General features: G+C 42.4%; 1 protein-coding gene and 1 pseudogene across 1 annotated transcript; both read left to right on the top strand.

The window, feature by feature from the left end:
- The first annotated feature begins 5801 nt into the window (after nt 1-5801).
- On the top strand, nt 5802-6759 carry LOC100751730 (annotated as a pseudogene).
- A 9511-nt stretch (nt 6760-16270) lies between these two features.
- LOC100751444 (olfactory receptor 2D3-like) lies at nt 16271-17233 on the top strand. Its single transcript, XM_027399008.1, has one exon. The coding sequence runs from the start codon at nt 16286-16288 to the stop codon at nt 17231-17233; it is 948 nt and encodes a 315-aa protein (XP_027254809.1). The 5' UTR covers nt 16271-16285.
- Nucleotides 17234-23228: the final 5995 nt, after the last annotated feature.

The following is a 23228-nucleotide window of genomic DNA, read 5'->3' on the forward strand; positions in this document are numbered from 1 at the left end:
TCAAACTCTTAATAGTCTTCAGAAGTTACTAGGAGAAATTTCTCAATTACAGACGATTATTGGGGTAGAAGGTCATGACTTAAAACATTAAAATGGCGCTAAAAGGTAATAAGGACCTAAACAGTCCACAAATATCTGCCGAGCCAGAAAAAGAACTACAATGGGTAGAAAACAAAATATTGGATGCACATGTAGATCGAATAAACCTTGATTTAGACTGCATTCTGGTCATCTTGCCATCCAGAGAATATCCTTCTGGAATTCTGATGCAGAGGGGGAAGACACTATATTGGAATGGATATTTCTGCCACATAGACAGAATAAAAAGTTAAAGACGTATATAGAAAAGATTTCTGATTTGATTTTAAAGGGCAAATTAAGACTTTGACAGCTGACTGGAAAAGATCCAGCCAAAATTATAGTACCTTTATCTAATGATGAAATTTCCTCCTTATTGAAGGATAATGAATATTGGCAAATAGCTCTTACCGACTTTTTGGGAAAAATTAGCAACAATTATCCCAAAACTGACAGAATTAAATTCATAAAAAAGACAGTCTAGATTCTTCCACGTATTGTAAGACAAACTCCCATTTCTAGAGTTCTTATCTTCTACACTGATACTAACCAATCAGGTAAGGCTGGTTATAAAGAGGTTATAAAGTAGTTCAAAGTCTGTACACATCTGTACAAAAGGCAGAATTATATGCAATTCTCATGGTGCTAATGGATTTCACAGAACTAATTAACATAGTTACTGATTCCCAATATGCAGAGAAAGCCATCTTACACATAGAGACCACAGAATTCTTCCCTGATAATACTGAATTAACCTCGTTGTTCTTACAATTACAGGAAACAATCAGAAACAGAAGTAATCCTCTGTACATTATGCATATCAGATCCCATAGGCGTCTGCCAGGCCCACTAGCACAAGGAAATGAGGAGATTGATTGTTTATTAATTGGTACTGTGCTAGAAGCCTCAGAATCTCATAAGAAACATCATGTAAATAGCAAAGGTTTGAAAAAGGACTTCTCCATTACTTGGCAATAAGCCAAGGAAATAGTGACAAAAACTGTCCAATTTGTTCCTTTTATAATCAAACTCCATTGCCAGCAGGTTGTAATCCTAAGGGCATTCGGAGGAATGAGATCTGGCAGATGGATGTCTTTCACTTTACACAATTTGAAATATGTGCATCATACTATAGACACATTCTCAGGTTTCCAATGGGCTACTGCTCTTAACTCTGAAAAAGCTGATTCTGTTATTACACACCTGCTAGAGGTGATGGCAGTTATGGGTATACCTGCACAGATAAAAACTGACAATGCCTCAGCATATGTCTCCAAAAAATGGAACAGTGTTTCAAATACTATAACATAAAGCATGTCACAGGTATACCACTCAATCCTACAGGGCAAGCAGTTGTTGAAAGATCGAATAGAACATTTAAGGAGATGCTCCATAGGCAAGCTGGTATGTCAAAAACCCCCAAACATAAGTTGCATAATGCTTTCTTGACAATAAACTTTCTTTTTTTTATTTATTTGTTTTTTTATTGGTTCAAGTTTGGAACGAGCTTGTTTCACATGTAAATCCCTACTCCCTCTCCCTCCCCTCAAACCCATTCCTCCTTCCCCACCCCTGGCCTACTCCCCACCCCTTCCACCCTCCACTCCCCAGGCAGGGTAGGGCCCTCAACAGGGGCTCTGAAATGTCCACCAAATCTTCCTGGGCTGGGCCTGGGCCCTTCCCCATGTGTCCAGGGCCAGAGTGTATCCCTTCACGTGGGATGGGATCTCAAAGTCCATTCTTACATCAGGGAAAAATACTAATCCACTACCAGGGGCTCCCTGGAGTGGAGAGGCCTCCTTATTGGCATCCATGTTCAGGGGTGTGGATCCATCCTGTACTGGCCTCCCAGACAGCGTCTGGGGTCAATGTGCTCCCCCTTGTTCAGGCCAACTGTTACTGTGGGTTTCTCCAACCTGGTACAGACCCCTCGCTCTTCATTCCTCCCTCTCTTCAACTAAGTTCCAGATTTCAGCTCAGTGTATATCTGTGGATGTCTGTCTCTGCTTCCATCAGCCACTGGATGAGGGCTCTATGATGGCATAAAGATTAGTTGTAGGGGAAGCTGTAGCCACGCCTTCTTAGGGGCTGGCTACAGGTGTGCCTGACCATGCTTGTGAGGGCATGGTCAGAGTGACGTAGTGTGACTGCGTTTGCGGTTTCTGTTTCTCTTTGCTTCTTGCGGTACAGACTGCTACCACGCCGGCTGGCTAGGTCACTCTGTAAGTAAGGCTTTTCCCTATTAAATACCCTTATATTTCTACCTGACTCCGTATTGGTAATTTCCCACTATAAGTAGTCATCAATCTCATTTTAGGGGAAGGGTGTTTAGGTTATCCTCTCCACTATTGACTGGATTGTCAGATCGTGTCATCCTTGTAGGTCTCTGGAAATCTCCCTAGTGCCAGATCTCTCCTTGGACCTATAGTGGCTCTCTCTAATATGGTATCTCTCATCCTGCTCTCTCTCCTCTATTCTTCCCCCAACTCAGTATTTCTGCTCCATTTCCTCTCCTCCACTCCTCCTGTTCTTATTGTGGCAGCTCCCTCTCCCCTACCCTCATGCTCCCAGTTAGCTCAGGAGTTCACGCCACTTCCCATTCCTGGGTTCCATTTATCCCTTGGAGTCCTTCTTGTTTCCTAGTTTATTTGGTGAAGAGGATTATAGGCTGGTAATCCTTTGATCTATGTCTGAAATTCATATATGAGTGAGTACATACAATGGTTTTTCTTTGTGTGTGTGACTGGGTTACCTCACTCAGAATGGTTTCTTCTAGTTCCATCCATTTGCCTGCAAATTTCAAGGTTCCATTGCTTTTTTCTGCTGGGTAATACTCCATTGTATAAATGTACCACATTTTCTCAATCCATTCTTCAGTTGAGAGGCATCTAGGTTGCTTCCAGGTTCTGGCTATTACAAACAATGCTGCTATGAGCATGGTTGAACATATGTCCTTGTTGTATGAACATGCACTATTTGGGTATATGCCCAAGAGAGGAATGGCTGGATCTTGAGGTAGACTGAGTCCCATTTTTCTGAGCAATCGCCATACTGATTTCCAGAGTGGTCTTACAAGTTCACACTCCCACCAGCAATGGAGTATATCCTCTATCAAGTCTTCACTAACTGAGATTCTCTCTTTCATCTCTTGAATTCTATTAGTTATACTCACATCTTTAGTTCCTGATCGTTTATCTAGCCTTTCCATTTCTAGCATCGCCTCATTCTGTGTTTTCTTTATTGTGTCTATTTGAACTATTTCAAGAGCTTCCTTCACTTGTTTGGTTGTTTTTTCTTGTGTTTCTTTAGATTCTTTAAGAGATTTGTTTATTTCTTGAATTTTTTGTTTTGTCTTTTCCCCCATTTCATGTAATTTTTTGCTTGGTTTTTCTTCTATTTCTTTAAGGGATTTTCTTGTTTCCTCTTCCAAGGTCTCTATCATCTTGCTGAGATAAATTTTGAGGTCCATCTCTTCTTCATCTTCTGTGTCGAGCTTTTCAGATCTTGCTGGTGTAGAGTCCCTAGATTCTGGTGGTGTCATATTGGTCTTTCTGTTGTTGGGTGAGTTCTTATTCTGTCTTCTTTCCATATCTTCTTCCAGTCGGTGCAGGTGTGGTCTCTCTATCTCCTCTTGTGACCCAGTGGTGTGTTTGGTCCAGGGATTCATTGTCCGCAGCTCTGTATGGTCTTGCCTCTCCTGGTAGTCTCCTCACTCTGAAGGAGTTAGGCCTCCATAGGTGTCAGTTCAGGGGAACGGGAAGGAAGAGTGGGGTTTTTCCAGATTCAGGGTGCTCCTCCCTGCCTGGGCAGATCTACCCCAAGCAGGCCCAGGCACAGAGAGATCGGGGTGAATGGTGCTTTGGACAGGAGTTTGGCAAGAGCAGATGGTCATTCACCTCGTTATGGATCAGGTCTGACAATAAACTTTCTTAATGTCAATGACAATGACAAACATCTGCGGAAAGACACTGGACTACATTTAAAACTGCTGAACTGAATCAACCAGTGTATTTCAAAGATGTACTGACCTCGGTATGGAAGCCTGGACATGTGTTACAATGGGGTAGGGTTTTTCATTTGTTTCCACAGGAGAAGAAAAACTTTGGATACCATTAAAATTGATCAAGATTTGAGTTGAAAAAGACAGCCCTCTCAACAAGGACGACTGACAGGTATTTTCTGAGGTATACCTCATAAACTAAATGAAAGCCTCCCAAAGGAAAGGGAAGTGCTTTGTTTTTATCTTCACAGAAAAACTCACCTCCAGAAGTCAAAGGACACTGCATGGGTAGATACTTAAAGGAAAGAAGGTAGCTATAACCATCAAACAAAAGGACCGTGCCATATGGTAAACTTTACAGCTGTCTCTCAAATAACTCCATTTCTCTTCATTTCCTAGTCCCTATTCAATTAAATCAATGCTGGATTTAGAGTTGAATTTGACTTTCCTCTCCTAAAATCCAAGCATGTTGTTTAACTAAATTTTAAAGTTTCTGCATTATATCAAGAAGCCAATTGATGTACTACAGAATAAATGAAGAATTTGTGGACTATCTTTTGTGTTTTCTTGGCTCTTTCTTTCAAGGCCTATACCCTTTCATAATTGTCATTTTCCCATGGTTGCCTTTCCCAGCATATATACATATGCAAGCATATAACTGCTAACACTTATATTTGAGTTCCATACAGCCAATAAGGACCTGCCTGACAACAATCCCTGGAAGCTCCGGAAAAGGAATTGGGCCATACCTCTTCGACTGCACTGGATCCAACTTACTCCGTTTCAACTGACACTCTGACCAGAGCTTCGAGTACTGACTTCAATCAATTTGAGGATTTCATCCTAGATCTTCAATCAAGCAAATCCCATCTAACATAGACTGGAGATAACCTATTAGAGACTTACACTATACTAACATTTTCTTCCCACAGGTCCCCTCAAGGCTACCATCATCCTATTTAAGCAGGAAGTAACTTGAAAGTTGCTATTCCACCGCTCCCCATTATTGTCTATTAGGGTAGTGTAAGCCTAGTTAGGAATAGCTTTCTTATTGTTTAGAGTTGGGATTGGAAGGAGGTGTTCAAGTTGGACACCCTTTTCACATGACTTTAGGACTTAGCTGGAACAGACATAGTTAGGATGTACAAGATTATTGTATCTTCTTGTATTTCACCTTTATGATTGTTAATTTTGGATGTTTTACACTCTTAAGTTTTAATCCTCTTTTAGACTAATAGGGGAATTGTAGGGAAACACTGTAACCCTGCCTTTTAGGAGCTAGGTACAGGTGTGCTTGACTACGCCTGCCAGGGCGTGGTCAGCTGAGGTTCAGGATGATGCGTGGGGAGTTCTTAAGGGGCCGGAAGACACTCGGGAGGCGCTCTCTCTGGCCTCCCTACCCTGTTGCCTCTGGGCATACTCTGGCTTGCGTTTGGCTGGTGTTTATCTGAATAAAGGTATCTTAACCTTACGGACTACAGCTCGACTTCAATCTCACAATACATGAGTGTCATTAGGTTAGCCTCATTTTATAGATAGAGACACTGAAGCATTGAGTGGGCCACATAACTTGGGTAACTTGGGAGGAGTGCACAGAAACTGAGCAGTATGCTCAGAATCAACACTTCAGCATTCTTGCATCTGTAGATGCCATCTTGCTTGGTTACCATATATCATATGACAAATACTTGAATGTGATTCTCTTAAAGGCCCAGTGATTTGGATGATTCCAAGGCAGAACCAAAGCTGGGTTTCTGAGTTTATCCTGCTTGGCTTCTCCAGTGATCCCACAACCAACAGCATCCTCTTCACTGTGTTCCTTCTCATCTACCTGAGCTCAGTCATGGGCAATGGGCTCATCATCATGCTGATCTGCATGGACACACAGCTGCACACGCCCATGTACTTCTTCCTCTGTATACTCGCCATGTTGGATCTGTGCTATGTCACCACCACCATGCCCCAGTTGTTGGTGCAGCTTCTTGCTGACTCTCAGGCCATCTCCTTTGCTGGCTGCTGGCTTCAGATGTATATGTTTGGTGCATTGGCCCTTACTGAGTGCATCCTCTTTGTAGTCATGGCTTATGACCGGCATCTGGCAATTTTCTATCCACTGAGTTATACTGTTATCCTCAACTGCGACTTGTGCATACAGTTGTCAGTTGGGACCTGAGTCTGTGGTTTCTTCTCTCTGATACACACCTTCTTAATCATGAGGCTTCCATACTGTGGTCCTAAAAAGGTCAACCATTACTTCTGTGAAGGACCCTCAGTACGTAGCTTGGCTTGCATGGACACTCGTTTCGTTGAAATAGTGGATCTAGTCATGAGTGTCTTCATAATTGTTGCCCCAGTCTCCCTCATTGTGGCCTCTTGTATTCGTATTGCCATGGCAATTCTAGAGATCAAGTCTACCGAGGGTCACTGCAAGGCTTTCTCTACCTATGCCTCCCACCTGACTGTGGTCACATTATTCTATGTTCCAGCCTCTTATATCTACATGAGACCCAACTCCAGGTACTCCTCTGAGAGAGAAAAGCACATCTCACTCTTTTACAATGCCTTCACAGCCTTACATGGTCCTAGACCTCCCCATGGTCTACAGTCTGAGAAACAAAGACATCCTAAGGGCATTTCTCAAGGTGATGGGGCACAGTAGGTGGACTGGTGAATCAGGATGATGAAGCCTTAGGCAAGACAAATGCTCAATGTTTAAGACAGAGACAATGTCTTTATAGTATATAAACAACATTGAGCATTTGATACAGCATAACTACTTAATAACTAGAGATAATGTTCTTGAAACAGAGATGGCTCTTTGTAAATAGATTACATTAAGAGTTCAACTGAAGACACCTTAGTAATCTTTGTGGTTACAAGTGCAAAGACTCACTTATTGCTCACATTTGTTAGTTTTAGATTGTGAGTGACTCTGTGTAATTAGTCTCAGATCAATCCTGAAGGTAGAGTTCAGTATCCAGGGCATTTTATAACAGAAAGAAAGGAGTAGTAGATAAAACTCATGATGACTCAGCTTCTTAATAGTGATGGGCCTCAGGAAGCAGCATCAGAGGAAGGCCAGAGCTTCAGGCCCTGTGCAGCGTCAAGGAAGCCATGCACCTCAGACCTGGAAACAGCATCAGAGGTAGGCCTGAACTTCAGGCCCAGAGCAGCAGGGTCAGTGAGAGGCCTGAATCCCAGCTCAGAAGCAGCACCAGACAGAAGTTTGAGTTTCAGGCTCTGAGCAGCATCAAGAGAACCATGAACCCCAAACCTGGGAGCAGTGTCAGAAGGAAGCTTCAGCCTCAGGTCCAGGAGCAAGTAGTGATCACTGGGTGAAATGACAGCAGTGGTTTCCAGCAGTAGCTTCCAGAAACTATCACAATAGTGATGGGCCTCTTTGCACACATTCTTTTGCCAATGAAAGCTTCATGGGCCAGCCTGACAGCAAGAGGTTGGAAATATTTCACTTCCACAGAGAAGCAATATAAGTCATGTGACAATGGTCTGGTGTGTATAGTTCCAGTACGATTAGTGAGTAACAGGAGGTATGTAGCCTGCTGTGCTTTCCCAGAAAACAACAGTGTGCTTGTAAATCAGCAGAAAGCGTGCTGTAAGTGACATTATAATGGGAAGAATAGAGGCTGAGGTGCTATAGGGTGAGTCATACAACACATGTTGTCATTATTAATGTTAAAGGAATAGTGTGTGGAACAGAAGCAGTACAGCCAGAGACCAAACTTCATACATGAATTCAATGTGGTCTACGGGGTAAACATGATGAACTCTGCATTGTGTGGTCAAAGAACATAGAATTAGAAATGAAGGGTTCTGGATTTCATTGCAACATTCCCAACTCCTGCTGCAAGTGGCATTCAGCAACTGAGGGCATAATACCATCTTTACCAGCAGACTTCTGCCTCCTTTTCTATACTTAGGTCATGGGCATCATTTGCTAGGCAGCTCCAGAGCACCGCTTGCCTGGCTGATCAGCAAATTCCTCTGTGATTCAGCGCCTGAACCATTTTCTCTCTGATAATGCCTGTCTGATTTTCTTCTTTATACATTTTTGGGGGACAGTGAATACAATCCATTCATAGTTAGGACTTATTGTTTATTTGGGGTTTTATTTTAAGAGAAGGTTTTACATATCCCATGCTAGCTTGGAATTTTTAATGCAACTAAAAACAATCTTGAATTTCTGATCTTCCTGTCTCTACCTCCCAAGTACTGTGATTATAGGTTGCTGTTTCAGTTTCTGGATGACATCCTTTGTATCATAAAAATTTCACTTTGGTAAAATCCAACTCATCCACTTTTATCTGATTTTCTTGGAATATATCCCCAAATCATTTCCTGATGTAAGATCATGAAAATTTCTCCTAGGTTTTAAAAGATTCATTTACATTTTGATCTATTTTGCAGTAACTTTGTGTATGGTATATGGCAAAGGTCCAATTTTATTCTTTTGTGTGTGGATATCCATTGTCTCATCATTATCTTTTGAAAACAGTACTTTTCTCATCAAATGATATTTATGTCCTTGACTAATATTGGTTGAGAATACATTTTAGTGCTAATGTTGGAATGACTAAGGTAACACTATCCTGTTCTGACTCCATGTACTTGCTCAGACAGTTCTCACTTCTCTACCTCTCTCCCCTGCAACAATCACATCTATCTCGACAACACATTTGAGATCTCATAGCCTTCAAATGATCATGTGAACTCAATCATGATATATCAGATGTTATATATTTAGATACATATATAAATTATATTTTATGGATATGGTTTTCATTCTTTCATCCCATTGGTGCCTATAATTAAATGAGCACCTGTGCAGTGGTTTGGAATACTGACATCATCAAATATCAATGTGCACTCACAGATATCTCTAGTAGTCCATGCAGGCACAGTAGTTACATGAGCAAGTAGACAAGTGCTATACTCCTGCTGCTTCCCTTCTCCAGCCTGTCAGGCCTGCGTTCCCCTGGGCAGTTCCAAATAGTGAACTGAGGATGAGGAACAAACTTATTCTAGTTATATATAATTTTAAATGACTTGTCTTCCCCACATGAAAGTGGACATCAAGCGCTGTGTCCTGTTTCTGAATATCCCTGAAGACAGTGGTCATGAGAGATCCTTTCAGGTGACAGAATGATGTCCATCAACTTTAGTTGTTCCTTTGCTTTGGAAGAAGAAATGAATTCCAGGTTCTAAATTGATGAGTGCATTGTATTGGTTACATGGTCATGAACATCTATGGAATATAATTGTAAAATTGGATAGAATGAGTTTAGAGAGATCTGTGGGTAGCCTACTTAGAAATGGGAAAGAGTGTTAAGATGTTTCTGTCTCATGCGAATCCACATCAAAGGTGTCCTCAAGAGGACAAGATGTGAAGAATTAAGTGGATGGGATAACATTCTCTGCAGACACCTGTTTCCCCCTTTCCCTGGCCATCCTCCCATGGATTGCCATGGTCAACTTCACTTCATTATCCATATACAAAACAAGAAAACTTTTTGAAGTACTTATTCAATCCAATGAGCCAATTCTCACATGGTCCATTAATGAGGCTCTGTTATCTGGGGGCCAATTAAGGAGTCCCTGGTTGTGAGAGCTGTGGATCTGCTGCCTTCTCTTCTTGAAGCTCTCATTCCTCTCCTCAGGCCTGTGGGTCCTCCTGGCACAGAATGAAACCTCTAGAGTTTGACTTTGCTTCCTGCTGACCTCTGGGGTGATCTCATGACTCCATGGAGTAGGCCAGGCTCTGAGCAGTAGGGGTGTTTTTGTTAGACCCCAGGCATTGTCATTAGCTTGAACCCACATAATTTAGCATGTGATAGACATGACAGATTCAGCATCACCCATGAGGCCAGTGACCAGGCTCTGGAGTTGGTTCTACCATTCACTGGATGAATGACCTTTGTCAAATCATTCATGTCTTTTTTGACATTGTTCAATATCTGTGTAATGGGCATTTAGGACCATGGTTGACAATATCCTGGGCCTGCAGTCATTTTAAACACTAGGGTATGCAGTCCCTTGGAGCAGCCACGAAGATCTGTTATATCTGCCTAGTGCTTTAGTACTCACCCAGGAAGGTGTAACTATCTCTCACTCCAGTTTTTTCTCTTCTGTCTTTTTCTTTTCCCAGATCCCAAATATGCTTTTTGAGGGACATTGGTCTAGTTCACTTCTTCCAAGTTCTGTTCCTATCATGTGACTGCTTTTCTGCCATGTTGCTGAAATCCATGCCTAACTCAGATGGTGTGTGTGTGTGTGTGTGTGTGTGTGTGTGTGTGTGTGTGTGTGTGTGTGTGTGTGTTTCTCCTCTTGAGCTCCCCCTCTAAAAGTATAATAAAATCTCCACTAAAAAACAACAGAGCCAGGGTGGCTGTGCCATTCTGTATGTTAACACTCAATGGGTTCTGTCTGCTTCTCCCTGATCCTCTGTTTCCTTATCTATCCTGGTGGAGAAGAATCTCTGCCTGGACTTTACTGCCTCTCCAGAGCTGATGAGGATCAACAACAGCAGTGAGAAGAGTTGGGGTCAGAGATGTGGAACAATGGTTAACAACAGCACTGAAGGGGCCAAGGTGCTTCTGCTTAGGGCTGAATACCAATTACTAATATGCAAATACACCCATCATGGCCAATGTCATGGTTGTAACACATGCCACTGGACAGCAGTTGAGATTACATGGCATTGTACAGTGTTTCAACCAGCAAATGTACCACACTAAACAACTGCTAGGACACAGAGCACAGGAAAATGGATTGTTCATCAGAATGTGCAGAGTTCAGAGCTTTTGTTAACTTCACTTTCTTTTCAATGCTATGATTCAAACTCTAGCCTCAAACATTCTATTTAGTCAGGTGCTATACAGCTGAGCCGAATTCCTGGGCCTGATTTGTTTCCAATACAATTTACTTGTCATTTTATGATTAAACTTTACTATTGACTGTGTTTAAGGAGCTGCTCACAGGAATTCTAACCTCTTACCAATCAATCACTCTAATCAGAAAGGCTTTCCAGTCCAGGCTTCTCCAGTTCTGAATCAATAGGAAACAGAACTCAAGCATGCAGATTCCATGTCAGGGAACACTGGCCAGAACTTGTGCCAGGATGCTGACATCATCACATTTTATTCCTCAAACCAGCCTAGAAGGGAAGAGGTTGCTGTTGGTATTCTATAGAAGAGGTACTGAAGGCAGAATAACAGCAAGTTCAAGAGAACATGTTCCAGGGCTTGATGCATTTGGATCCAAATTCTAATTTTGCATCCAAGAGAAAGGAGCCCCATGGAGTTTCCTCACTCTACTGTCATGGTGATGTCACTGCTGACTTCCATGTTGCTATGTAATGGTTGACTTTTTTTTATTTGTTTTTTATGTGTATCAGCATTTTGCATATATACATATACATACATACATACATACATACATACATACATACATACATACATATATACACCACACAAGCCTCGTCCCTGGGGAAATCAGAAAAGGGCAACATATCCTCTAGAATTGGATATACAGATGGTTGTGAGCTGCCCTGTAGGTTCTGGGAAACAAACTTAGTGTTCTGCAAAAGCAATAAATCCCTTTTCTCATAGCCACTCTCTAGATGTCATCAGTGTTATCTCTTCATTAGCACCAGAGTGGCTAGGTAACTTGCTCAGGTATTACATTGCAGAGAAGTCAGGACAGTGATTTGCCCCCAGGTAGTTGAGGAAAGAAGAGGGGTGTGACTCACACTTGGTCTCATCAAGTGTCAGGGTTTGGGTAGTAAAAGAGGAATCAGAATGAGAATTTTCTTGACTTGCATATCAGGTGACCAAGTCCCATCTCCTCTTCTCTGAGCTGCTCTTACTCCCCAATTAGTCCAGAAAAGGAAACAGGTCACCACACCTCCTCCTGTGGGTTTTTCCTCCTGCTCTGCCCCCAAGGGTCTCACCTCAGTGCTCTTGTTGACAGCATCCAGGGATTATCTCAGCATCCCTACTTGGCATAGAAGTAGGGCCTTTCCAGCTCTCCTAGGGAGTGTCAGAGAGGAGGCAGGGTTATAAAACCTCAGCAGCTGGTCCCACTGGGAAGAGATGAAGATGTGTGAGCTTGCTTTTGTTAAGCAGGATTTTATAGGGGCCATCTTCAGGAGCTGGGGCTGGTCCACTTGCAGAGGAAGTGAGAGGTTCAGTCCCTCCAACTCTACAGCACCTTGGAATTTTTCTGTATATTGAGCTGCCTAGAATCCCGTCTCTCTGGACTCAGTTGCTTTAGGGGACTTCCTCATAACAGCTATTCAGTGAGACATTTCCTCGATTTACTATGGTGAGAAGGACATGTCATTGGTGGTTGGTTTGTGGGAGTGGTTCAGGCATCTGTGGGTCTAGAGACAATAATTATTCAAGTCATCCATCTCCATGTCCTCTGTGCAAATATCTCAAACTCCCCTGACCTCTTCCCTCATGGCCTGCTCTTCTTTCTCAAATGCTGTGTCCTTTTTCCTTCTTCTTTCCCCCCAATTATTAATTTAGTAAATACTGAAAGATAGATTTTCTGTTTCAAATCATGTTGATAGATAAAGAATATGGAGTCTTAAGCTCAAAGATCCCAAGTGAATCTGAAAGCCACATCCTTGAGAGAGCAGTGATGGTCAGTGTCTTTGTAGGAGCCTTCCCATACCACACAGATAGCTTGATACTTTGTGGGCAGGGCAATCATGATTATTTTTGAGGGGGGGTGACTTTGCTGTACCCTACCCTCAAACTTTCTATAGAGTCAAGTACTTCCTTGTAATTCTGATCCTAAATCTTGTAATTGCTGGTTCTGTTTTTTGGTTTTTTTGGGGGGGAGGGCAGACTGCCCTGTATAGCCTTTCCTACCTGGAACTTAATCCTGATGCCTTCATTTGTGAGTTTTGGGCTCATACACTTGGGCCAGCAATCCTGGTGGCACACTGTAAGCAAAGTCATAGACCAATGGGCTTGGAAATGTAACAGATCATGGATCACTATCTGGTGTCCTGATGCCATAGAAATCATATCCCAAATGTTCTTTCCTTGGATCCTTCTTCTTTGAATACGTTCCAGGGTTTCCTACATTCAGACAGGAGGGAATCTCATCAGGAGAGCTGGTCTGTGTCTAGCCATCCAGCTCTGTCCTAGGAGGGCTCTGGATGTGCTGAGTCTCAATAAACTCAACTACACGGACAATGTGGAGACTTTGCCTACCTCACCTCCCCACTTCAGAGCCTGTGTGCCAGAAGCAGGGATGGTGACTGAGAGCCAGGCTCTGATGTCACTCCTCATAAACCCCCACTTGTCCCATGCTGAGCTTGAAATCTTGAGCAAAGTGCACTCTCCAGGCCTTAGGTTTTTACCTCTAACACACAGGTAAAAATCACTTCATTCAGTGAATTGTTATGATGCTAAAGTTAGTGGAATAATGACTAGAATGTATACATTATCCAAAATAAGTATTAGTAGGTTTTATTAGAAAGGCTAGGAAATCACACATACTGCCATATTCTGCCATAGACAATTCTTTCTTAGATACCTGGGAATTCGTTAACAGCAGAGGAAGAATGGTTTGTCCAAATTATTTGTTGTCAATTGATCATCAGACCCCTCTAGGAGTCTTCAGTTTATAACCGACCAATGAACAAGAAATTCTGGATATATCCTTCCAGGGCTTGGGGTGGAAAGTGGTAATAACAGAGAAATGCTTTCCTGGCCAACCTGAGTCCTGCTGTGGCCACAGTGTGGGCAACAGTGTATGTGGTGGTTCCCACTCCATGATGAGAAGCTAGGCAATATCTACTGTGTGAGGGAGGCAGAGGATGCAGGACACCAGGAGTGCTTTCATGGGGATTTGTGAATGGAGGGAGAGTAGGAGGAGGAGCCAGTTGTGTGCTGAGACTTAGTCTTCACAGAGCAGGCAGGTTAGGAAGGACCCATGCACCTGCTTCAAATGACAGGGCATGGGAGCTCATAAAGGCTTTCAGCAGGGGCCAGATAGAAGCACTATGCAAAATTTGAAACGCCATTGCAGCAGTCACATGAAGAACATGCAGAGGTAGACAGACACCCAGCACTGAGAAAGGGCAGTGCACACAAAGTTGTGCTCCAAACAAGAACTTACTCGCAATTGATTCCTATTAGAAGGGGAAAAATCAGTTTTCTTCAATAGGGTGTCACTGTGCATATCAGTTACTCTATAGCTGGCCCTATGGTCAGGAGTTGTTGGCCACTAGGAGACTGACTCCATGGTTTTGGTTTTGGTTTGGTATTTTTTTTGTTTTTGTTTTTCTTTCTTTTAGGTTTTCTTTCAGTAGATGTTGTTTTTTGTTTTGTTTTGAAAGGAGGAGTGGGAGGAAAAAGAACATGAAGTTGGGTGGACATGGTCTGGGAGAAGTTGGGGGAGATGAGAGAGATGATCAAAGTATATTATATGAAAAAAGTTAAAAATTAAAGAAAAAGATAAGACTGTATTGAGGAGGAAAATGCAGAGGCAAGGGGCACATGGAGATGCTGATGCAGAAATTTCAGGAGAGATGATGGGCTCCTGACCTGGGTTGGAAGGAAGGACAGCTGTGAGGGTTATGAGCAGTAGACTGGTCAGGAGAGGGGATGGGGACAGGGAATGTGAAGACTGAGAATTCTTAGAAGTCTCATATTTCTGCTCCCAGGAAAAACAGTTCCCAACTTAACCTTTGTATTGCTGGTTAGCATATGAGTGGTGTCCAAGTTAAGACTATTGTGAGCAGTGTTTGGAAATTTCATTTACATGTCTTTCTTTGAGCATATGTTTGTATGTGCCTATGTGTTACAAATAGTTGGTATTTATATTGCTGGGCAATGCATTAAATGTGTTCAACCTTACAGAACAGAGCCAGGCACACACTAAAGGGATCATTTTAATTTACTCTCTCATTGGATTCAGTCACTCTTGTCAATGCTAGATAATTTTTATTATAACCATGCTGGTAGGTGTGAGATTAAGAAGAACAGGGTGGGTGTTGGCACTGTGGGTTTCTCCTGCTATTTCCAGGTGAGCAATGGTGCTGAGAATATTAACCTCATCGGTGCTCACTTGTGAAATGACCTTTAAACATGGTTCATTGTTCTATTGGAGCATCTGTTGTTATATTTGTGCTTTTTAAAGATCTTTGTATAAGTCTTTTGAGTACTCTTTTTGTTTATAGATTACCATTATTTTTTCCTCCAAGGAAATCTTACTTTTGCTTCCCCTAAAAGGGTAAATACATTTATCAGGTTTGATTTAAAAGATGGTTGCTTTAAATTTACCACTTAATCCTGTGGCACACCTGGACTTGATTGTGTACAGAAGGAGACATGAGTAAAAAGGAAGTAATAAGATTTTTCCTCACATGACCCATCAACAGATCTTGGGAACACTACAGTGTTCCAATCAAATAGCACACATGACCTTCTGTCATTACTCATAGGACTTCGTGTGGGTGGCCTGTGTCTAACTGACATATTTTTCTGTCTTCTTCATCTACATTTTTACTCTCTTCTTTGCATGTGTCTGTGTGTGTGTGTGTGTGTGTGTGTGTGTGTGTGTGTGTGTGTGTGTGACTGAGGCTGGTTCTCCCAGGTGAACCTAGTGGTCATCATGTCATCTAGTGTGTCTAGTCCTCTTATACTGGGGATCCTCTGTCTCTGCCATCCCAGAGCTGGAATGGGATTGTGAGACTGCATATGCCATGTCATGTGTTACATGGTGTTTCCAGGAGTTATATGAGATGCTGTAGATATTCATCGTAATCCAGAGACATGAGTGTCATCAGCCTCATTTGATGGATGAAGAGACTGAAACTTTGGGAGGTTCAGTAACTTGAGAAGAGTGCACAGAAAATGAACAGTGTGCTCAGAACAACACCCAACATTTATTTTTTATTTAAAAATATTTTTTAATTTTTTGAGTATGGGTTTTTGCCTACATGCCTGCTTGTATACCATGTGAGTCTCTGGCCTAAGAAGGTGACAAGAGGGAGTCAGGTGCCCTGGAACTGGAGTCACAGACAGCTCTAAGCTTGTGGTTCCCTGGAACATCAATCAGTGCTTTTAACCTTTGAGCCATCTAAGCAGCCTGCATCTCCCCTTTCTACCTCTATAGCTGGCATGTGACATGTGACACATAGATGAATGTGATTCTCTTACAGCCTGCACCATGTGGATGATTCCAGAGCAGAACCAAAGCTGGGTTTCTGAGTTTATCCTGCTTGGCCTCTCCAGTGACCCCACAACAAACAGCATCCTCTTCACTGTGTTCCTTCTCATCTACCTGAGCTCAGTCATGGGCAATGGGCTCATCATCATGCTGATCTGCATGGACACACAGCTGCACACGCCCATGTACTTCTTCCTCTGTATACTTGCAGTGTTGGATATGTGCCATGTCACCACCACCATGCCCCAGATGTTGGTGCATCTTCTTGCTAAATCTCGGACCATCTCCTTTGCTGGCTGCTGGCTGCAGATGTATGTGTTCGGTGCTCTGGCCACTACTGAGTGCACCTTGTTTGTTATCATGGCTTATGACAGATATGTGGCCATTTGCTACCCATTGCATTATACTGTCATCCTCAACTGGGGACTGTGCCTATGGTTGGCAGCTGGGTCTTGTTTTTGTGCTTTCCTCTCTGCTTTGTTACATACTTTCTTCACCATGAGTCTGCCATATTGTGGTCCCAACAAGGTCAACCACTACTTCTGTGAAGGCCCTGCAGTGCGTAGCCTGGCTTGCATGGATACCCACCTCATTGAAATGGTGGACCAGGTCTTGATTGTTCTTATCGGTCTTACTCCAATTTCCCTTATTGTTGCCTCCTATGTTCATATTGTCATGGCAATTCTCAAGATCAAGTCTACCCAGGGTCGCTGTAAGGCTTTCTCTACCTGTGCCTCTCACCTGACTGTGGTCTCATTCTTCTACGGTCCTGGCATTTACATCTACATTAGGCCCACCTCCAGCTACTCCCCTGAGAGAGACAAGCAGATTTCACTCTTTTACAATGCCTTCACAACCTTGCTCAACCCTGTGGTCTACAGTATGAGGAACAAAGACATTAAGAGGGCATTTCTCAAGGTGATAGGGTATGGCAAGGTGGACTGCTGAACCTGGATCTAGGAGAACCTAGAATGAATCATTCCCTGTTTAAGAAAGAGATGGTGTCTTTATTCTGTGTAACTGACCAGTGCATTTAAACGAACACTTTACTTGGTAACTGGGACAAACCACTCTGAAACCTGCATGGCTGTCTTGATTGACAGGCTACACTAGGGTGCAATTCCAACTGGATTAAAGCTGCAAAGATCCACTGTTGCTCATGTTTGTAGCTATAGGTTTGTAGTGACCTTCTGTCCTCTTACATCTAATCTGAAGCAGGAACCTTATGTCTAGCATGTCATCCTAGACAGAAGGGAAGGAATGGTGGACAAACTCACAATGACTCAGCTTCTCAAGAATGTTCTGCTTCTTTTTCCACACATTTTTGGCCAAAGCAATTAGCGTGGTGTTGTAGAATTATTTTAACTATGTTAAGGTATGCTACATTTGTTTATGCTGCACTTGTGATGATGCAAGGATTTGTTACACTTGTTTGTTTATGTAATGACGTGTTGCATATGTTTCAACTTGCTGGCCTAAGGCACTTGATTAATGTCATAAAAAGATGCAAGGCCAATAGCTAGGCAGGAGAGGGCTAGGCAAGGATGGCAGGCAGAGAGAATAGGCAGGAGGGGAAATCTAGGAATGAGAGATATGAGAGAAGAGGAGGAGGAGAAAGAGGGGGACATGCCTGGGGCCGGACTCCAGGTTGCTGGCAGACAGACAGGAGAAGCAGTGCAAGTAAGATATACAGAAGGAAAGAAAAGTAGATTCAGAGAAACAGGTTAATTTAAAAGATTTAGGCTGAAATGAGTATAAGCTAGGCTGAGCATTCAAAACTAATTAAATGTCTGTGTCATGATTTAGGAGGTGGTTGGCGGCCTAAAAGAAGAAGCCTGGTAAATTTGGAGTTTCAATGTGGTGCACAAATTTCCACATGGTGCCTAAGAGAGCTGTAAAAAAAGAAACAAAAGGCCAGTATGCTAAGTAGCAACAGGAAGCTAAGTAAAAATTCCTGCCTCAGAGGCATTCCATCACTGGGGTGTTTGAATACGGTTCCAGTCAAACACACCTCCAGATCAGACTAGCAGTGCTCTCACAGACTAGAGGAGGAGAGAGAGCCAGTCCCCAGCAGTTCCAGTCAAACACACCTCCAGATCAGACTAGCAGTGCTCTCACAGACCAGAGGAGCAGAGAGAACCAGTCCCCAGCAGTTCCAGTCAAATACACTCCCAAACAAGACCAGCTGTGCTCTCACAGACCAGAGGAGCAGGGGCAGCCAGCTACCACAGCCCCAGTGGAGCATGCAGAAGTATCTTAGCAGTTTAAGGTTTTGCTCATGCAGACAGAAGAGGATAGAAATATGCAGTAAAGCAGGTTCAGACAGAAAAAACAAAACCTCTAAGCAGCTCACAATGTGTTTAAAAATAAGTGTAAGCTTAAGAAAGATAAAATGTAGACAATAATAGAAAAATAATTTAAAACAGTAAAATCTTTAAAGAAAAAGTAAATTAATATAAAAATTAATAAGCCACATAAAGGTGAAAAAGACATAGGGAATCGGATCCTGTATGGTGTTGTATTGACTTTGTACTTTTTGAATGGTGATGAGGAAAAGACAGCTGCTGAGGGACATGGGATTGTAAGAGGGGCTGCTGAATTAAACCAGCCTAGATACTTTAGGACTGCTCTAACCTCAAAATGGATGTCAAAAAGTGTATTGAATTGAACTGTGGATTCCTTCCAGGTTAATAACAATCAGGTTTGGTTGGTGAAAACCCCTGAAAATCTTGGCTACAAAGAAATAAACCTAGAAAAACTACAAAACAGGTGAAGTATATTTTACCTGTTCAAACATAAAACAAACATTCATCTTTGGCTGGCTTGTGGACAAACATACAGTCCACACCCATGTTAATGCAGATATGTATGCTACCTTTGAAAGTTTGTGTGTTTTCAGAGCAAGGGGACCAGACACTAATGACAATGGGTGGCCCAGGTGATCCAGTCTCTCAGAGTACCTCTGTGGCAGTTTCCTTAGATTTCTGCCTCCAGAACAGCTTCAAGGCTGCTGACTGAGATGGTTCAGCCACACAGACTATTCTAGCCAGGACTGTAGATAAGCCTTGCACTTTCCATTGGACAGAAACTGAACAACAAATGTCATGGCTAGTTTTCCAAGGACTTGACCATTATCTCCATTTTCTCAGGTTCCATAAAGATACCATCATCTATAGACAGCAGAAAGTAGTCCTGAAAACACAATACCCACATTACCAAAAGGTGGAGTGGGTGGTTTTTGGTTATTTGGCGGATTTTGGATGTTTGTCATCATTTGGGGGGAATATAGATTATATGATATTAACCTCAAATATCTTACAATGGTATGGATTTTGGTATATTGATACAACTTTAAAGTAATGTTTGTTTTCCTGTATGTATGTTTCTACTCTTGTTTGTAATATTGTACCTAGGCAGCCCATTTTAAAATGTAATGTATAAGTAAGAAATGCAGGTTAGTAGTTAGTCCTCTATAATAATCAAACTTATAATTATGTTAGGTATGTTTTCAAGATCATACAGAGATATATTTTAGATAGATGGTCTTCAAACAATTTAACAATGTACACATTTGGAATTTAAATTTTTTAACATGGGGCTTTTTATGAAAGTGAGACACATCTGCTCCTGGCAGCACCAGCTGACTTAGGAGAAGATGATGGGCATTGAAGAAACTCCATATGGAATTTGCTCTCATTGTGGCAAAGTTAGCCTCTGGGCAAAGAAACTGCTCTTGCTTTGACTGCTGAAGTATGCTGTATGAACTGGAAAGGCAGGACATAAAGGAAAAAGACTGTCAAACTTTGCCAAACAAGCAGGGAACAGTCCTTCAAAATTCCTGCTTCAAAGAAGAGTCCATCAGATATTCTAAGCCTGTAGGCTAAAGACGGATGTCCCAATGTTGCAGAGGAACCTTGAATGACTATCCATGCAGCCCAATATTGCTATTTCTTTGGAAGTAGTTTGCATTGTACTTCCTGTTTACTCAGGTAAAATAATGTCCTTCTGAGGTCTTTCAGGGAGTTCAATACTAGATAGTTAGATACAGTTTTCCTTAGTTATTATATAAGGTAAAGTAGGAACAAAACTTTGGGCTCATCAAGATAAGATTTATAATGGAATATTTTCTCTGAATTTACCAAATACAAAAGGACTGGATATTGTAAAGGTAATTCTTACTTGATAACTGTTCATATTGCATATAGTCTTACTATGTTAAAGTCAAAACCTTTCTTTTTATTTAGACAAAAGGTGAAAATTTTGTGAAATATTATTTTAACTGGGCAAAGATGTGTTGCATTTGTTTATGCTGCATTTTAAAAAATGATGTCAGGATGCGTTACACTTGTTTGTGCCGTGTTTGTTTAATTATGCAAAGATGTGTTGCATTTGTTTCAACTTGCCTACCTAAGGCACCTGATTGACCAAATAAAAAGCCGAACAGCCAATAGTAAGGTAGCAGAGAGATAGGCAAGGCTGACAGGGAGAGAGGATAAGTAGGAGGAGAAATCTAGGAATGAGAGACAAGCAGAGAAAAGAGAACGAGGAGGAAAAGGGTACACACCAGGGACAGGAAGCCAGGCTGCCACAGGCCACCCAGACACAGAAGCAGTGAAAATAAGATATACAGAAGGAAAGAAAAGTAAAAAGCCCTGAGACAAATGTAGGTAAAGAGAAACAGGTTCATTTAAGTGAAAAGAGTTAGCCCTAAATGAACATAAGCTAATGCCAAGCAGTCATAGCTTAAAACAAATCTTTGTGTCAATATTTGGGAACTTTTACAGTATGGTCCAGCCTGACAGCAGGAGGTTGTAGGGGATGCTGCAGCCATGCCTGCTTAGGGGCTGGCTACAGGTGTGCCTGTCCATGCCTCCGAGGGCATGGTCAGGGTGATGTATGGAAAGTTGAAGAGAGAGGGACATTCACGTGGTGGCTTGCTTTCGTTTTTGGCTTGCTGTACAGACTGTGCCCGCCAGCTGACTAGGTCACTGTAAGTAAGGCTTTTCCCTATTAAATTCCCTTATATTTTTACCTGGCTCCATATTGGTAATTTCCCACATTATCTGGTTGTCAGAAGCTGGATATTGTAAACCTAGGCCCAATTTTGGAGAGTCTGCGGTCCCACAGGGGCAGCGGCCTAGGCCAGGAAAGCGCCCTCTCTCCACAGGTGCTCCTGGCTCACAGCTGACCCACTGGGCCACACAAGCACGATCCGGCTGCTGCTGAGCTGCTCAGAACCGTCTGCCCAGGTGGGAGGCTTCCACAGACCTCCTCACTGCTACTGTCGCAGTTTCTAGCTGCCTGCATGGACCAGCTCGGACTGCGGCTTACCAGTGCCTGGAGGCCCCCTGCCCTTAAGCCGAGTAGGCCTTGACTTTCAGCAGGAAAGCCATGTCTTATTCAGTGGTTGCAGCCATAAGGCCATACACTCTCTAAGCTAAGCACAGCCGCCTTTGTGACCTCTCTCCACCACTGCCACTGACTGCCGCCAAACGCCATGCAGACTAACTGAACGTCTGCACCACCTGCTGGCCAAAGAGTAGAAATCAGGTAAAATCATGGTGGAATATTTATCATTCACTAAAATTGGTAATGTTTTTGCTTATTACATGAATTCAATGTTTGAGGAGGATGCTAATCTTCCAATTACTGGCCTATATGCGGTAATGGCAGTTAGTTTGCTGGTACAAATAATATTCCTAGCTACAGTCCTCAGGAACAGGGACAAAGATAATCTCACCATCTGCTTGCAGAAAATAACAGCTTTACACAATGACATTTTGGAGAACAGATTAGGTCAGGCCACAATTGTGTAACAAGTGGAATGGAAATTGAATGATAAGCTTGGCTCTGTGTCCAATACACTAAAGAAAGAGCAGTCTGTTACCCAAGATGAGATGCAGTGTATTTATGATAAGATAAACACAGAGAGATCCTCTATGTCTGAGGCATTAGAGGGTAGGCTGTCAGAGAACCGTGATGAATTAAAGAATATCTGTTGCCAGCTAGAAATTCAGATAGGCTCGGTGACCCAGAAACTAGATGCCAAGGTGGAAAATACCCAGGATAGGGTTGAAGAATTGGTCAATGCCATTCAATCCATTATTGAGGCATCTAAGGTAGCAGATCACAAGTTTGAGTCTAGATTCGAATGTTTGGAAGATAATTTACAGAACAAGGCTGATAGATTAGATAGGTCCATTCAGTTGATTGCTGAGGCCTCAAAATCAGCAAATCATGACCTCAAATCTAGACTCCAATACCTAGAAGGCAGTTTCCATACCATCCGGATGCTGTCTTGAAGACCTAGAAAAACATGTAGGGAAGCATTTAGAGCAATTTACAGATACACTAACATTCTTGGAATCTTTTATGATGCAGGAAATTGAAACTTTTCATGAGGATATCATTACTAGGCTTAAAGATCATTGGGATGCCTCAGAGGCAGAATCATTCTAATCTGAGGCACTTACTCCACCCACGTATCATGAATATTCTTCTAAGGTTGTTACTCATACACCATTGGTCTACCCAGCTACCATGGTAGAAAAGCCATCTTCTAAGAAACACCCCCAGGAACAGATGGCTTATGTATGGCAACCTATATAGCTGAAGGATCTTAAGAATATTAAAGAATAAGTTGTCTCATAGGGTGTCCATAGCCCATACATAAAACAGTTATTACATTCATGGGCAACCTTTAACAGGGTGACACCCCAGATTGCTGGCAGCTGTACTTGAGAATTCATGCCAAATCCAATGGAGAGCATTGGTCAGGGAGGAAGCAAAGCTCCTTGAGCATCAAGACATAAAGGAAGGTTATGAAGCCCCCCTAGATAAGATTCTTGGTGAAGGTATTTATGCTAACCCACAGGCTCAGGCTGAATATGATGACCATATACTGTCCCTATGCAGGAAAGCAGCATTAAATGCCTGGGATAAG

The sequence above is a fragment of the Cricetulus griseus genome, chromosome 2 (genome assembly GCF_003668045.3).
Source record: "Cricetulus griseus strain 17A/GY chromosome 2, alternate assembly CriGri-PICRH-1.0, whole genome shotgun sequence".
Lineage (NCBI taxonomy): Eukaryota > Metazoa > Chordata > Mammalia > Rodentia > Cricetidae > Cricetulus > Cricetulus griseus.